Source organism: Leucoraja erinacea, chromosome 24 (assembly GCF_028641065.1).
Source record: "Leucoraja erinacea ecotype New England chromosome 24, Leri_hhj_1, whole genome shotgun sequence".
Taxonomy (NCBI): domain Eukaryota; kingdom Metazoa; phylum Chordata; class Chondrichthyes; order Rajiformes; family Rajidae; genus Leucoraja; species Leucoraja erinaceus.
In genome coordinates, this window is record NC_073400.1 from 24,367,527 (window position 1) to 24,384,809 (window position 17,283).

The following is a 17,283-nucleotide window of genomic DNA, read 5'->3' on the forward strand; positions in this document are numbered from 1 at the left end:
GTGCATGGGATCGCCATTTAAGAATGAGCTATCCAATAAAGAAAGTGATCAGGTGATTGTTAAACTCAGGCCATGAGCCTTTACAGTTTCCTTTCTCAATGGGCAGTGCAGACTTAAAGATCTTTGAATACTTCAAAGCAGATTTTGAACAATAGTTGATAAGAAAAGGGATTAAAGGTTATCATGGTTAAATGGTGGTGCAGAGTTTTAGTTGTAATCGGATTCACCATAACCACGTTGAATGGCAGGGTAGGCATGAGGGACTGCTCCTACTCCCAATTCGTATATCCCCCGACCTTCAATCTGCACACAAATTTATAGCTTTCTGTATGTTTGTAATTCAATAACAAAGATGAAATAACTTCTAATGGTGACAATGTTGATTTTGTTTGTTATTATTCTAGATTGTCAATTGTGACCCTTTCAATTATCATGAGCTAGGCACACACATGTCTAGGCCGCGTTGATTTGGCTTGCATGCGTTTATTTTCAGGACTGTTTATTTCTCAGAATAAAGTTAGAGGTCTTTAGTGGCACTTCAGTTCTGAGATGTCCTCTGAGGGATTGTTAAGTGTTCTGAGTTTGTTCATTGCAAGTTATCACTTTGGATGAATCGTTAATTGCTATTTACATATGTCTTATAGTTGTCTGAATTAATAATGCATCTGTAAATTGAAATTTCACGCTTTAATGTGTCTCATTTTATTATTCAGGCAGTCTCCATCAGAGATTACATCTCCGACAACTAAGACTCACAAGGCCTTGGCTAACCATCCCAGTGCTGCCCTAATGGCTCTAAGGAAAGGCTCCCGCAACCTTATTTTTAGGAATTACTTGGTAAATAAACTGTACAAACACCTTCTAGAAGGGAACCATTTTTATTTTGACTTGGGTAACTGCTGAATGTCTACTTAGCTTAGTTTGAAGCTCAGTCATTTTTAAGTCAGTCAGCTCTCCATTCAGATTCCCCTCCAAGATTCATGCTCATAACCTTGGCTAATGCTTCAGTATACTGCTCAATGGGATTGCCGCCTTTCAAGTGGGATACGGAAAGGAGGCTTGCAAGTAAATAAAGAACCATCAAGAAAATCAATGTGTTGTACTAATGTTATAGTTAACATTCCTTTTTCAATTAACACTATGGAAAAAATTGTGAACTGTTCACAGATTGTGGGATCTAATACTGGGTTCTCAAGTTTATTCTCCAGTTTATTAAGCTTTCTATATGCAGATAATGGCCTTTACCCCTCCTACACTGAATAATAAACCTTACTTAATAAGGTCGGATAGTCGGTGACTAGACCGTCTCCCCCACCTGGTTTGCCAGGTGAGGAGGGGGCTGTGGACCCTCAGCAGGACCAAAATCTAGACCTGTCAAAGGGCGGATGAGCTTCTAGCGAGCTAATGGCCATCCACACTTCAGTGGAAGTTGCGATAATTGTAGTACGTAGCATTGTAAGGAATGATGATAAAGCTCACACACCAAAATCCTGTACTTCCAGCGGCGGAGGTCCGCAGGAACTGGAGGACAGAGACGTGTGATGCGTCCGTCACTGTTCCCGTTGGAAACCAGCACCACTGCTTTTTCAACGATGATGAATGAATGAATCAATCAATCAATCAATAAGGAGATGAATGATGTATATATCTAGTAAATGAGCCAAATGAATCTTGGGTCCTATCCTTGATCTCCACTGAGTTGGCTGGATGGTAACTAGTGGTGCAATTATTATCAACTTAGGAGGGAAAAAAAATCAGTGGTGGTCTTGTCATTTCTGCTTAGTAACTGGTAACTGAATGTAGATGTTGATGAGGACAAGTTCAGTGACCAGACCCATTCCTTGCAATTGATTACGAATTCATGAGAGGAGGAGAATATTAAGGAAACCGAACGAGAGGTATATGGGCAATTGACCATTATCTTTGAATTGAAATCTGTTCTTGCGAATTAGATAGCAGCCAAGAGTTTAACCTTATCAGTATTGCTAGTTTTCAGTTGTGCAGTTGGAATAGCAGGTAAGAGTATGGACATGACCATGAAATCTTATCTCTGGTAAAGAGAGGGCTGTTTCGCTCCTTGTTAAATCATTGTATAAGGTGTCTCGTTACCTGGATTTTTATTCTTATTCTGTTCCTTGGCAGGATGAGAAGGAAGTGCCGATTGTGAAGCACATTTGTTTGACCTCTGCCTTAATCTTGAAGAATATTGCAAGATACTCTGAGCTTGGACGAATGTAAGTTGGATTTTACCTTTTATAAAATGTCATCTTTATTTAAGGATGACCTTAAGGCAGTGATTAAACCAGCAGCTTGAGAGGGAGAAGCTGAAATCGGATGTATCAGTATTACTGTTGAATAACGATGACTATTGAGGCATGAGGGAGGAGCTAGCTAAAGTTGAGTGGAAGGGGACCTTGGCGGAAATGATGGTGGAGCAGCAATGGCAGGAAATTCTGGGAGTAATGTGGAAGGAGCCGGATCTATTCGTCCCGAAGGGGAAGAAACATACCAAGGGAGAGTGAGGCCACTGTGGCTGACAGCAAAGTCAAATATAGTATAAAAGCAAAAGAGAAGGAATATAACATGGCAAAGCTTAGTGGGAAGCTAGTTGATTCAAAAGCTCTAAGAAACTAACAGAGGCCAACTCAAAAAATAGTAAGGAGAGAAAAGGTGAAATATGAAGGTAATCTTGCCAATAATGTAAAAGAGGATACCACAAGTTTTTTCAGCTAGATAAGTAAACAAGAGGCAAGAGTGGACTTTGGACTGCTGGAAAATGATGCTGGAGAAGTAGTAATGGGGAACAAAGTACCTCCAGATGAATTGAATATATTCTTTGCATCTGTCTTCACAGTGGAGAAGACACCATCAATGTGCCAGAAATTCAAGAGAGTTAGGGGACAGAAGTGAGTGCAGTCGGTATTACTGAGAAAGTGCTTGGGAAGCTGAAAGATCTGAAGGTGGATATGTCACCAGGACCAGATGGACTACCCCCCCCCCCCCCACCCCAGGGTTCTGAAAGAGGTAGCTGCAGAGATTGTGGAGGCATTAGTAGTGATCTTGCATGAATCACTATTCTGGAATGGTTCCAGAGGACTAGATTCTTGCAAATGTAATGTCACTGTTTAAGAAGGGAGTAAGGCAAAATAAAGGAAACTGAAGGCCAATTAGTCTAACTTCTGTGGTTGGAAAATTATTAAGGATGAGATTTTAATGTACTTGGAAGCACATGATAGAATAGGCTGAATTCAGCATGGTTTTTTTTAAGGAGCGATCTTGCCTGATAAATCTGTTGGAGTTTTTTGAGGAGGTTACACGCAAGGTGGACAAAGAAGAGTCGGTGGATGCCGTTTGGTTTTGAATTTCAGAAGGCCTTTGATAAGGTGCCACATGTGAGGCATCTAAACAGGATAGGAGCCGATGGTATTAGAGGCAAGGCACTAGCATGGATAGAAGATTGCTGATTGAGAAGGCAAAGAGTGAGAATAAAAGTGTACTTTTCTGGTTGGTGACTAGTGGTGTTCTGCAGGGGTCGGTGTTGGGTCCGCTACTTTTCTTGTTATAGGTTAATGATCTGGATGATGGAATTGGTTGATTTGTGGCCAAGTTTGCAGATAATATGACAATAGTTGGAGGGCTAGATAGTATTGAAGAAGCAGGGAGGCTGCAGAAGGACTTAGACAGGTTGGGAAGAGGTGGCAAATGGAATACAGCATAGCAAAGTGCACGGTCATGCACTTTGACAGAAGGAATAAAGGCATAGACTATTTTTTAAATGGAGACAGAAATCAGAGGTGCAAAGGGATTTGTGAGTGCTGGTGCAGGATTCCTAGTAGTTAATTAGTAGGTTGAGTCGACGGTAAGGAAGGTATATGCAACACAAGCATTCATTTCAAGGGGACTAGATTTTAAAAGTAAGGATGTAATGCTGAGGCTTTATGAGCAGCTGGTGAGGCCACATTTGGAATATTGTGAGCAGTTTTGTGGCCCATATCTCAGGTAGGATGTGCTGGCTTTGGAGAGGTTTAAGAGAATGATCCTGGGGATGAATGGTTTAACGAATGAGGAGTATTTGAAGTCTCTGGGCTTGCATCGCTGGAGTTCAGAAGAATGTGGGGGATCTCATTGAAACCAACTGGATAATGAAAGGTCTGGATAGAGTTGAAGTGGAAAAGAAGAATCATGTTCCTTCAGAATGGAGATAAGGAGGAATTTATTTAGCCAGGGGGTGGTGAATTTATGGAATTCATTGCCACAGACCGCTGTGGAGGCCAAGACATAGGATGTTGGACTAATACAGCTATGTCTTATTAAAAGTGTACGAAATTTAGTTCCTACTACAGCTGACACCGAAGGCATTTTCAAATACACATTCATTGAGCCAAATACGTTACTGGAGTAACTCAGCGGGTAGGCGACATTTCGGGTTGGGACCCTAGTTCAGATTGGTGGACATGGATAGGTGACATTTTGAGTCAGGACCACCTTCAGACACTGACGTTTCAGGTCAGAAGTCTTTTTCAGAGAATAGTGCTGCCTGACCCGCTGAGTTGCTCCAGCACTTTGTGTTTTAGTGAAGATTCCAGCATCTGCAGTCTCTTGTTTCTACACATCCAATGATATAGCTTTCCACTCTGATATGGCTTTTTGTGCTCATTAAAAAATATTTTATCCGTCATTTACACTAGAGTTGGAGTTCAATCATTCTTGGGAATAACACTGGCGTGCAATAAATAAATGTTTGTGCAATTTTAAATTCTGATGAGCTGTTTTGCTTCCTGCCTCAGGTTGCTGAAGAGGCATGAGAACCACCTATCCGTACTGGCCATCAGTGGTATGGAGGCTTCCACTGCACTTGCTAAATGCCTTTATGAGCTAAACTCGCAAGAACAATCAGAGCCAACCGAAAGCAAATGCTGACAAGATTTGGACATCTGTAAAAATCCAGCAACAGTAAACAAGGGCCAAAGGAAGAAATGTAATTATTGTGCAGATGAAGAACTGGAACCTAGCTGTCTACATTTTCTACCCGTTTATTATACCATGAAGTTAAAAGGACTTATCTTTCTCAATGATTGGTTTTGCAGGAATGTCCCAGTTTTGCCATAAAATGGAACTTCCTGTTTCACCTTAAACTCTCATCTCGGCGTTTCCGTCAGAACAGAAGGTTTTTTGACACCTGAAGATGTGGTCAGTCCAAAAGGAGAACGGTAGCCAGATCACATGCATGCACGCACGCACATCAAAGAACCTGAACAGACAAACTGCTGGGTACTGTGACCAGGCACCTGTAACGCTGCACAAGTCAGTCTAGGCACCTGTAACCTGCATCTGGAAGCCTACAACTTGACTTGCTATTCTTCCTATGAGAGATTAGAAAACAAAATGCCCAAGAATGTCTGTCCATATATTTATAGAAAAATCTCATATTTCATTTCTTTGTACTTTTTTCAAAATGTTACACATTTATCGCTCTTGAGAGCATCGATCGATCGATCTCTGGTGTTCCTACTTATTCAGTAGGTTTCACTTGCCCTGAAATCCTGCAAGAAGCCCATTGGCCTCTGGTCACAACATGTGCCAAGAGCTGCAGTCCCTTCGCTTTCTGCCAGGATAGGATTTCCTACACTGAGATGTCTGAATACAGCTTTGCATTCAATGTTTACAGTTTTAAAAACTGCAAACTGCACAACACTTGAAGTTTTCCCACTTTGTCCCCTCTTTGAAGTGGAGCATTTTCCAATTATTTATTATCTATGACTACCCACAGTTTTGATGTCCCCATTTCAATCTTGTAAATATTTGTGAATATCAAAGATGCCTACATACCATTGCAGGAGAACGAAGGGTGGAGCAGTGCAACATTGCAAGTAGTGCAATCTGGGTGAGCGCTAGAGATAGAGCCTGAAACAGCTGCAGGTCAGAAATACGAGGTGTCTCTCATCCGCACCAAGTGGTGTTTTATCAGTTGCAGTGTGAACTTTGTGTCACTAGATGTCACCAGCATTTTTTTTTAAATGCACCACTGGAACTAGTACTAGTAACAAAGCTTGCCGGTCGGACAGAGGTAAACTGAGTGCAGCAAATTTCCCACTGCAGTCGATGCTTCTTATTTGGGATACCAGGGTGATATTTAAATCTTCCTATTTATCAGAAATATTTTGCTTCAAAAGGGACAATCAGTATAGATCGAACTGCGTGGAATCAATAGGTTTTTGAGGAAAATATTCCATGTGAAAATTTGCACCCATTGACCCTCGTCCCTATTAATGGCATGAATTTGTCTTGACGGCATCTTTACATTTTTATTTGGTCAACCTGCATTCATTGCACCTCTGACTAATATGAAGAGTAAGCGCCCACCTAGAATCAAAGGATCTAAGTTTTTGTATGTTACCTGCCATATGTATGTAAAAGCATATACATAAGACACTGCATCAAACAGTGTGGAACTTTGTACATAACTTCACAAAGGTACTGATGCTGTATAATAAGATTGGCACAGTTTTGTGCAGCTGTGGTTTTTGTATTATACACCATGTAAAGCTTTTGCTTGTTATGAAATAATATATCACATCATTTTTCTATAAAAGGTAAAAATTCCAAAAGAATTAAAAAAAAATCTGTTATAGCATTTTTCCTGAGATTAGGGCCCATTTTAGAAAACCTTTAGTCGCAGCACAACCTTCAGAACTTGTATAGGATTTTTTTTTTAATTTGTAAATGTATTTAAATACATGATGTTTTATACAGCTTTATTTTCACCTGTTATATTTGTAATTTGTGTAGGTGTGATAGTTCCCTTGTTATTCCTTTGTTCTGTTTTTTACCCGTGACATATTAAAAATGTTTTTTAGTGTACAGTATAGTGCCTCTGCTTTTGGTACAATGTGGCTTTCCTGCCTATGGCTGGTTTGTGTTCCCTTGGTTTCTTTTGTGTGCCTCATCACTGATGATCCTGAAATGGTTGGATAAAGATATATCATAATTAAATATAGTACACGCTAACCGTAGGATGTCACATTACTCAACAGATTAAATCTGAGAGGATCAGACATTCACAGACCAGCAATCTCCCTGAGTTTGACAGTGCTGTTCAACGTTAACTGATCTTATCCAATTGGGGTTCTGCAAATGGCCTCGGCAGCCCTAAGCAAGAGAAAGGAAAAGTAGTTATGTTCCCACTCTTATAACTGTTTAACAGCATCTTCCAGAAGTGCATGTGAAAGGTGTTGAGAATCACTTCATGCTTCGTTATCGTATCGGCGTATGAATTTGCAAAAACATTCTATCTGGCCTAGGCCTGGGGGAGATCCCTCAAAAGAACTAAATCCTGACAATGACTTGAATGCCATTTGGAACGTGGGCGGTGGAGAGGAGGGGGAGAAACAGTGGGAAAGAGTGAGCATTCCTCAAATACATAGCAATCTGATAATTATTAATTCTCCAGAAAGGGCATCACTGCAGCGCACACTACAGAAACCAAAATATTCAGAATAAATCCATCTTTGTTTTAAAGCTTTGCAGTTATTGGAAGGCACTTAGCCAGTCTTGAGGTTTGGTTGACTTTCACAAACTGCTTGAGATTTACTCATTCAGTTTCTGAGCAGCATCTGAAGCCATTGATTAGATTGCCATGTTGTAAACTGTCCCAGATGTCCATTATTCTTTGTGTAATTGCAAGAAGTATATTAAAAAAATAATTTAGTATCTCCTAGTACGTTCAGCAGAACTTTCACCAAACTGCAATGCAAAAAAAAAGTTTTTTTAAAGAATGTATTTTAAGATGTATGTGCAGTACTGTTTTTTGTGCACTGTATGACCCGAGTTCTGTTTTACAGTAAAAGTATAAAATATGGAACATTTTTGGTCGTTCTTCATAACATGACTTTATTATCTAATTTCAAAGTTTAAGGTAGATGAGAAATTCAAGAGAGATTTTGGAAAACCATCTATTTTAAGGTCAGGTTACCAACTCAACAAGAAAATGGTAAACATTTTTAATACAGAGACAAATATTGAACATAACATGAGGCCTTAAGGGCCTGTCCCACTTGGGCGACCTAATCCGCGAGTTCTGGCCAGTTTGCCCTCGACTCATACTCACAGCATGGTCGACACAAGGGCGTAGGAGGTCTTCGTAACTCACATTCATGCTCGAGAGTGGTCTCTGCGTACTAGAGGCCTCAGCTAGGTCGCTCCGTCTTTTTCAATATGTTAAAAAATGCCCGTTAGTAAAAAAAGGTCCACATGGAAAAAATTGATACTTTTTTTACTCATAGGTTTGGTCGTAGTAGGTCGTAATGTTAGTCGTAGGTAATCGAGGGTAGTTGAAGATAGTCTTCATCATAGTCGAAGGGAGGTTGAAGGAGATCAAAAGAGGTTGTCTTCACACTCCACTATTCGTGTCCAATTTTCCTGAAGTTAGTCGAAGCTGGTCTTCAACATAGTCGAAGGAGGTCTTCAACATGTCATTTTTTCAAACTACTAAACTCGCCAATTTAGGTCGTCCAAGTGTGACAGCCCCTTTAGTATGGGTTAGAGATGATAGAAATGGTCTGGCCCCCCAACTTGAGCTTAACAGGCCTACATTTGTCAGATCAGGTTGAGTGTATAGTCCATTAATATTTTTTCCGTTATAGCATTCAGGTTCTTGTCCAAATTAGGCCAATTTGCTCAGTATTAATGTGTGTCATCTCTATTCTTGGATCAATTGCAATCAATAGCAACCCAATAGCTGGGGTGGCACAGTTGGTAATAATAATAATAATAATGGATGGGATTTATATAGCGCCTTTCTAGATACTCAAGGCGCTTTACATCGCATTATTCATTCACTCCTCAGTCACACTCGGTGGTGGGGGGGCAGACTGACCGAAGCATGGCTGCTAATCTGCGCCTACGGCCCCTCCGGCCACCACCAATCACTCACACACATTCACACGCAGGCAATGCCTCACAGCATCAACGCCCAGGTTTGACCCTGACCTCGGTTGCTGTCTGTGTGGAGTTTTTTACTTTCTCCCTGTGATAGGTGCTCCGATTTCCTTCCACACCCAAAGATGTGCGATTGTCGATTAATTAGCCTCTGCAAATTGTCCCCGGTATTTAAGGTGTGAATGTGAAGGTAGGATAACTTAGAACTGGTGTGAACAGGTGATCGATGGTGGGCCAAAAGGCCAGTTTCTCTGCTGTATCTCTAAACTAAACACATGTACAGCGCAGTCTTTTTCCAGCTTGACTGCAAATGCTACAGGTTTGGGTACAAAATAAGTGCCTGGTTCAGTAACTCAAACATCCAGCAACAAAGGAGGTGGCATGAAATGGGAGACATTGCCCAGTCCATCACGGGTATTGACGTCCCCACCATCAAAGGGATAGATAGAAAGCACTGCCTCAAGCAGGTAGGTAATATCATCAAAGACCCACACTGTCCTGGCCATGCTCATCTAGCTGCTAACATCAGGGTGAAGGAACCTGAATTTGAGAACTGACCTCCAGGTTCAAGAACCACTTCTTCCCAACAACTGCCAGGCTCTTGATGCTCTGAGTCAGTGCTGGCCACTGAAGATGTGCCCAAACAGGTGAAGATATCATCATGCTGGTGTTGTTGGATGAAGATCTTCCTGTGTTGGGGTTGGTTGGGGAATATGGCCCTGTAGTGCTGGTTGGAGAATATAACCCCTTAGTCAAGTTACCTTGAGTTGTGTTGGTTGAAGATGTCCATGAGATGTATTGGGTTGGTGAAGATGCCCGTGTGATATATAGATACATAGACAATAGGTGCAGGAGTAGGCCATTGGGCCCTTTGAGCCAGCACCACCATTCAATGTGATCATGGCTGATCATCCATAATCACCCCGTTCCTGCCTTCCCTAAGAGCTCTATCTAACTCCCTTTTGAATGCATCCAGTGAATCGGCCTCCACCACCTTCTGAGACAGAGAATTCCACTAATTCATAACTCTCTGTGTGATAAAGTTTTTCCTCATCCCAGTTCTAAATGGCCTACCCCTTAGTCTTAAACTGTGGCCCCTGGTTCTGGACTCCCCCAACACCGGGAACATATTGTTCAAGAAGGAAATGCAGATGCTGGAAAATCGAAGGTACACAAAAAAGCTGGAGAAACTCAGCGGGTGCAGCAGCATCTATGGAGCGAAGGAAATAGGCAAAGTTTTGGGCCAAAACCCTTCTTCAGATTTTGGCCCGAAATGTTGCCTATTTCCTTTGCTCCATAGATGCTGCTGCACCCGCTGAGTTTCTCCAGCTTTTTTGTGTACCGGGAACATATTTCCTGCATCTAGCGTGTCCAATCCCTTAATAATTTTATATGTTTCTATAAGATCCACTCTCATCTTTCTAAATTCCTGCGAATACAAGCCCAGTCGCTCCATTCTGTGGTGGAGTTGTTTGGTGAAGATATTTCCAATCTTGGTGGGTGAAGGAGATATTGGTGATGGAGATATTCCTACGCTGGTGTTGATGGATGAAGATGTCCCCGAGTTGGGGTTGGTTGGAGAACACGACCCTGTAGTGGTGCTGCTTGGAGAATATCACCCCATGGTGATGTTAGTGGGAGAAGTTACCCTGGATTGAAGATGTTCCTCCTTAAGATGTGTTAGTTGGTGGAGATATTCTCCTGCTGGTTGAAGATGTTCCTGGCTTGGTGCCGGCGGTTTAAGATTAGACCTCCCCGCCTTCAGTAGACGAGGCTCTGCTCAACTCCTGCAGATGTCGCTCCTGCGAGTGTATCGCTGCCCTTCCCCAGCCTGGAACCGCAGTACGTGCACTCCCTCACGCAGACAATGGCTCCATGCACACACAGCCCATCGCCAGAGGGGAGCAGCAGGACTTGGCCAGAGGCACCCTGGCTGCGGGACCATCCGGGTGAACCCGCCCCGTCCCGGGACCGGGTGGAGGATCGGCGTTGTGTGGGACAGAGACAACTCCTCGCTAGTTGTGGGAGCGCCGCGATGGGAGCGGGCTGCGGCTGCCCGTGGCAAGGAAAGTGTAAACTACTGCTTTTCGTGTGTGCTCTATTAAAACCTTCCCACTTCCCCAGTGTTTGCAGAGCGTCGCGCAAGCCTCCAGGTGAGCGAGAAACTACTTGAGTGTTGAGACGTGTGGAAGTATCTGAGAACCCGGAGCCCCGTCCCATCCCCATCCCATCCCATCCCATCACCCGCCGACCGCCGACCCCACCTCCACCGCCTTCCCTCCAAGTGAAGTGTGTAAATAATACGAGGGAGCTGTGCCTTATTGCAAGTATTGCCCGAGGAAAGAAACTCAGAGGGAACACTAGGCGCCCCTCGATACTGGCAAAGTTTCACACTGAGGACTTGGTGACTCTTTCAAGTCTACTTCCTCGAATGCAAGGAATTCCTCCCTCCCTCCCTCCCTCTCTCTCAAATAGATCCCTAGGCTGGTTGCTTCTCCCACCATTAGAGCCCATTTAGCATGGCCGTTCTAAAAGCAACGTTTTGATGATCAGCAGGGGCTGAAGGAGGAATCATTTGAACCTTTGATGGAGTTGGTGCCAGGAATGGGAGTGCTGACTGGGTTCTCGGTTCACTGAGGGACCCTGAGACCTCACACCATCAGCTGAACTCGCCACAGAGATGACGACTGAGACCATCTGGCCCAACTTCCATCAAACGTTTACCAACTAAAGCTTTGGGTAAACTCAGATTGCTCCTGAAACAAATTTGTTGCTCCAATTTCTTCCCCGGGCCAGGTTTCCCTGAGCTCATTACTTTTGCTCCCTCTGTAGCTCTGCGCTGGTAATGGTTATTAATGGCAACTGTCTGAAAATGAGAGGAGACCTATCTTTAAGTCTCTGAGCATTAATCCTGACATGTTCTTGAGCTGGAGTTGTGAGCCGCGCTATTGACTTGGAAGCATAGAATTAAGGGTGTAAATGGTTATTAGCACCAAAAAAAAAGTGACTCTAAAAATAGATATCGATATCATTTCAGAACTTAAATACTTCAGTGAGAGCAAGTACATTACCCTGATTAATGGCTACTCCTGGGACCTTGCCAGCTGGATATTTCTGTCATCAGAGTCTGCTCCTCCCTTGTCCTTCCCTCAGTGAATGCTATGTCATCATTTAGCTACGTTTCCCTGAAAACTCTGTCTCATCCTTTTGCCTTTCAAACCCCTTCCCTTAAGAACCTTCCTTGTGACTATCCTGATTTCCACGTGTGACTGCCCCCTTTCCTACATTGCCCTCATACCTTGTGGCCCCAAACCTTGCACAACCTCCTCACTAATGCCCCCCCCCCCATCTCTCTCAACTAACTTCTTCCATGTCTCTCCTCTCATAGATCCTACCCCTCCCCCCTCACTACTTGCCTCTCACGAGCAGCGCTTTGGTGATTACCTTTTCTTGAGACCTCTACGTTCAAGCCCACCCTTGTCGAAGCCAACTCTCTCACTGCCACACTAAACCTGTACCCGAACCCCACCCTCATAACCTCCTTTGTAACCCCATCACCGTCACCCCCATGACACTCCCCTTTGCAAACCCCACGCCTGTGACCTTACCCCAGTTCACGACTCCATCGCATGCAAGGTGTCATCCAGCCCCGCACCCCGTTACTTGTGTTCACAACATTCACCACATACAAGTATTTTCTGAATACTTATGTAAATGTGATATTTCAGTTAATTATTTTTAATTACTTTGCAAAAATTTCTAATCACCTGTTTTCGCTTTTTCATCCTGGGGTATTGTGTGTAGATTAATGTTACAAAAAATTGAATCTAAGGCTGTAATTTAACAAAATGTGGAAAAAGTGAAGGGGTCTGAATATTTTCTGAATGCATTGTAGAGTGCAATAGTAAAGTGGAAGACTATTCTGAATGCACAGAGCAATTATATAAAATACTAGACCAAGGGGGTCCCGGTGTGTTTGGAGGGGGGGGGGGGGGGGGGGGGGCGGGGCGACCTGCGGTGTCACACGCATAGACATGGGGGGGGGGGGAGGGGTGAGGGAGGGGGAGGGGTAAATGGAGGAGGGGGGAGAGGAGGGGAGGGAGGATGGGGGGGGGGTAGGGCGCAGAGGGGGAGGGGGGGGGGAGGAGAGAGTGGGAGGAGGAGGGGAGAGAGAGAAGGGGGAGGGGAGGGAGGAGAGGAGGAGGAGGAGGGGGAAAGGAGGAGGGTGAAGAGGAGGAGGGGAGCCAGGTGGGCGTGATCTGAGGACAGTTAAAAGCAGTGGAGGGCCGGCCGATCGTGGCTTCCACCCACCCGGGGAAGCCCACCCACCCGCGTGATTGCGAGTCAGACAACGTTTAATAAAGTTTAGCGGGCATTTAACCTAGCGGTCGGTTTTCCTGGGTCCTGAAAACTCCAATGAGCCAATTAAAATGCCCGGTCAGAGTTGGAGATTGCATACGGCTGCCCTCGACTGCCTATAATTACATAGCGACCCCACTCCACTGCACTACGAGTTCAAAAGAACCATGCCGGCCAATTTTTACTCACGGAAAATCTTTTAACATGCTGAAAAATATTCCTCAATCAAACTAGGCCGCAAGTATTCAGGAACTTCCCTCAAGCATGAAGAAGAGTTCCAGTGACCTCATAGGACCTCCTAGGACCACGTGTCGACCATGTTGAGAGTTTGAGTCCAGGGTACTTGATGTTATGTGAATACAGGAATGTTGGAAAGAATGGCTGCTCTGATAATAAAGGATGATATTGACCATTACTGCCTCACGGCGCAAGGCATGCGGTTCGATCCTGACCACGGGTGCTGTCTGTACGGAGTTTGTATGTTCTCCCTGTGACCGTGTGGGTTTTCTCCAAACTCCAAAGACTTGCAGGTTTGCAAGTTAATTGGCTTCAGTAAATTGTCCCTAGTGTGAAGTATAGTGTAAGAGCACGGGGTAATGGCTGGTCGGTGCAGACCCGGTGGGCCGAAAGGCCTGTTTCAGTGCTGTATCTCCTAAAGTCCAAAGTCCAAAAGTCTGGACCCAAAAGATTACAAAGTAGAATAAGTTTGAGTGGAAATAAAATGTAAGAGGTATCAGGAGTATCCCCCCCTAAAGGAAGCTATATTATTGGACTGAGTATCTGTTGAAATGTGACAATAAGCAATAGCCACAGGTAACATTAACCTTCATGTACTTTAGACAAATCTTATTGTCAAGAGTAGTTTTGAGCTCATGAAATTTACCTGAGACTTTTTTTTTCGGTGAATTCTGAACTATTGTGGTGAAAGGTGATGTAAAAATGTTAACTCTGTTTCTCCATCCACAGATGCTGCCCGACCCGCTGAGTGGCCTCAACATTTTATATTTTTTATCTCAGGTTTCCAACATCTGCACATTTTTGCCTTTTGATCCTGAGAAATCTACCCGGGAAGAAACTGTTTCAAATTTGAACTTTGTAATAAAGCAGGAATAATTAGTAATGTCATAGCAAGTTGCTCTTAGGGAAGAGTGATCACAATAAACTAGTATTTTACATTTAGTTTGAGATTGACAATTTGGCATTCGCAACTGAGTGGTAAACTCAAGTCAAGACTATTATATAGATGAGATAACGTGTTGATTATAGTTTATGAATTAATTCAGAAGGAATCACAGATAATACAAAAGTTAGACATTTATTAGGTATAAATGCCATTATGAAATAAAAAGTTAACCTTTCATGTTTATGTCAGGAGGTTAAGGATGATATTTGATTTTAGACTTTGGAGATACAGCATTGAAACGCCCTCGAGTTCACTGAGTCTGTGCCGACCAGCATTCACCCCATACACTGGCACTATCCTACACACTAGGGACACTTCACCATTCACAGAAGCCACCTAACCTACAAACCTCTATGTCTGGTACATGGGAGGAAATCGGAGCACCTGGAGAAAACCTACATGCTTACTGGGATAATGTACATACTCCATGCCGGATCGAACACGGGTCTCTGGCACTGGATTACAGCACTTTCAGCTCTGTGCTACTGTGCCAGCCCGCTGTGCCATGGGGCTGCCCAATTGATTAAAAGAAGCTTATATTGTTGCCGAGAAGAAAATCAGGCTAGTAGATTCGATAAATTTTATCAACCAGCAAAGAATAGTTTTTGAAAATGACAGAAGGAATGGGATTGACATAAACTGCCAGGAATATAAAACTATTGCAACAGCCGTTACATGTATTTAAAAGACAAAGAACAGCTCATGTCAATGTTGGTCCATTGCAAGCTGAGGCACAGTAATTAATAAAATGGAACCCGAGGCCAGTTAGCCTAAATGAGTCACCAGGAAGTTGTGGAACTCTCATTGAGTAAGGTACAGAGTGCTTAGAAAGGCATAATGTTTAATGATTCGGCAGAGTCTACGTGGCCTTATGAGAGAGTTCATAAGTATTAGGAACAGAATTAGGCCATTCTAGTGTACTCTGCCATTCAATCTCATGGCTGATCTACCTCTCCCTCCTAACCCCATTCTCCTGGCTTCTCCCCATAAATCCTGACACCCGTACTAATCAAGATTGAGAAATGATGTTCAGCAAATATAATAAAGTTCTTTGAGATGGAACTTCAGGATGGGTTTAGTTTAGTTTATTGTCACGTGTACCAAGATACAGTAAAAAGCTTTTGAGTGAAGGAGAGCAATGACAGCAGTTAATTTGGATTTCCAAAAGTCATTTAGTAAGGTGCTGTATTGCAGTCTGAAGAAGGGTTTTGGCCCGAAATGTTGCCTATTTCCTTCGCTCCATAGATGCTGCCTCACCCGCTGAGTTTCTCCAGCATTTTTGTCTACATTTGATTTTCCAGCATCTGCGGTTCCTTCTTAAACATGTGTATTTAAGGTGGCTCGTCGTGACATTTCAACAGCCAGAGTATGGCAAGATCGGTTGACCTGTCTTCTGGCAAAGGGATTGATGGGGATGAGCGCCACTGTAACCGTTTGCATGCCGTGTGGATAACAATACGTTCTGTAAGTGCAGGTTGGAAGGAATACTGGCTCCACACAGGAAACTCTGTCTTCCCGTCAGACTGGCGAACAGCCGAGGGCTGAGATAGTCCAGGATCCAAGTCAGTCTCTGTCTCGCGCATACTGTGTTTCTCATCTCACTGTGCGTGTGACAGCGGCTGACCGCATTCTGGAGACTCATCGCTTGGACAACTCCATCTTCTCTTGGGACCGTGCAATGGCGCCATCAATTCCAAGGGGTCAGGACCAGAAACGTTGTCTATCCATTCCTTGCACAGATTGCTGCCTGATCCACTGAGTTACTCCAGCACTTTGTCTTGTGCTCAGGTTTTCAGCATCTGCAGTTCTTTAGACTTTAGCGATGCAGTGCAGAAACACGCCCTTCGACCCACCGAGTCCGCGCCGACCAACAATCACCCTGTACACTGGCCTACACACTCTGGGGACAATTTTACAACTTACCAGAGCCAAGTAACCTACAACCCTGCACGTCTTTGGAATGTGAGGAAACCAGTGCACCCGGATAAAACCCACGCGGTCCTAGGGGGAACACACAAACTCCATTCAGACAGCACCCATAGTCAGGATTGTACTTGAATCTCTGGCGCGGTAAGGCAGCAACTCTACCTATGCGCCACTGTGCCGCCCCTGACGTAAATCTCTGAGGTAAATACTATTTACCATTCACACTTGTGGCATTCCCCTGAGATTTCCAGTGTTTCTTCCCCTGCAAGCAACTGCAACCTTTCACTGTTGTTATTTGCTGTATTTGGAAATGATGCAAGCTTTTCTGTCGAGCTGCAGCTTTAGCTGCAGATTGCTGTGTGTGGACACACCAAGACTTCCCTGGAACCGATGTCAGGAGCTCTCACCTGCGGCCTGAGTGTTTGTTGCCGCCTGGCCACTTGTCACAGATTCTGCCTCTCCCTGCCTTCCTGCACACTCAGTCAGCACTGCTCCTGCTGCTCAAGTAACATCACACCCATGCCATAACAGGACCACAGCACTCACATTATTCACTGGCCTTTCCATACAGCAGCAAACATACGTGCCCAGGTCTGGAGACGAAAGAGTTCAGTATGGTGAAGGGTCTCAACTCAAAACGTCACCTATTTGTTTTCTCCAGAGAAGCTGCCCGACCCGCTGAGTTACTCCAACATTTAGCGTCCATCTTCAGTGTAAAACAGCATCTGCAGTCTCTTCTTGCACTGAAGAGTTTAGTTTAGGGATACAGTGTGGAAACGGCCCCCACCAGCCACCCATACATTAGCTCTTTCATACACACTAGGGACAATTTACAGAGGCCAATTTATCAATCTGAAAACCCACGCAGATCACGGGGA

General features: G+C 43.9%; 1 protein-coding gene across 1 annotated transcript in view; it reads left to right on the plus strand.

Annotated features, from left to right (window-relative positions):
• LOC129708821 (AT-rich interactive domain-containing protein 2-like) overlaps positions 1-7,878 on the plus strand; it is a 159,474-nt gene extending 151,596 nt beyond the window's left edge. The window contains exons 19-21 of the mRNA XM_055654824.1: positions 714-837; positions 2,143-2,234; positions 4,788-7,878. Of these exons, the coding sequence (XP_055510799.1) occupies positions 714-837; positions 2,143-2,234; positions 4,788-4,920 (349 nt within the window). The 3' untranslated portion in view covers positions 4,921-7,878. The remainder of the gene's footprint in view (positions 1-713; positions 838-2,142; positions 2,235-4,787) is intronic.
• Positions 7,879-17,283: the final 9,405 nt, after the last annotated feature.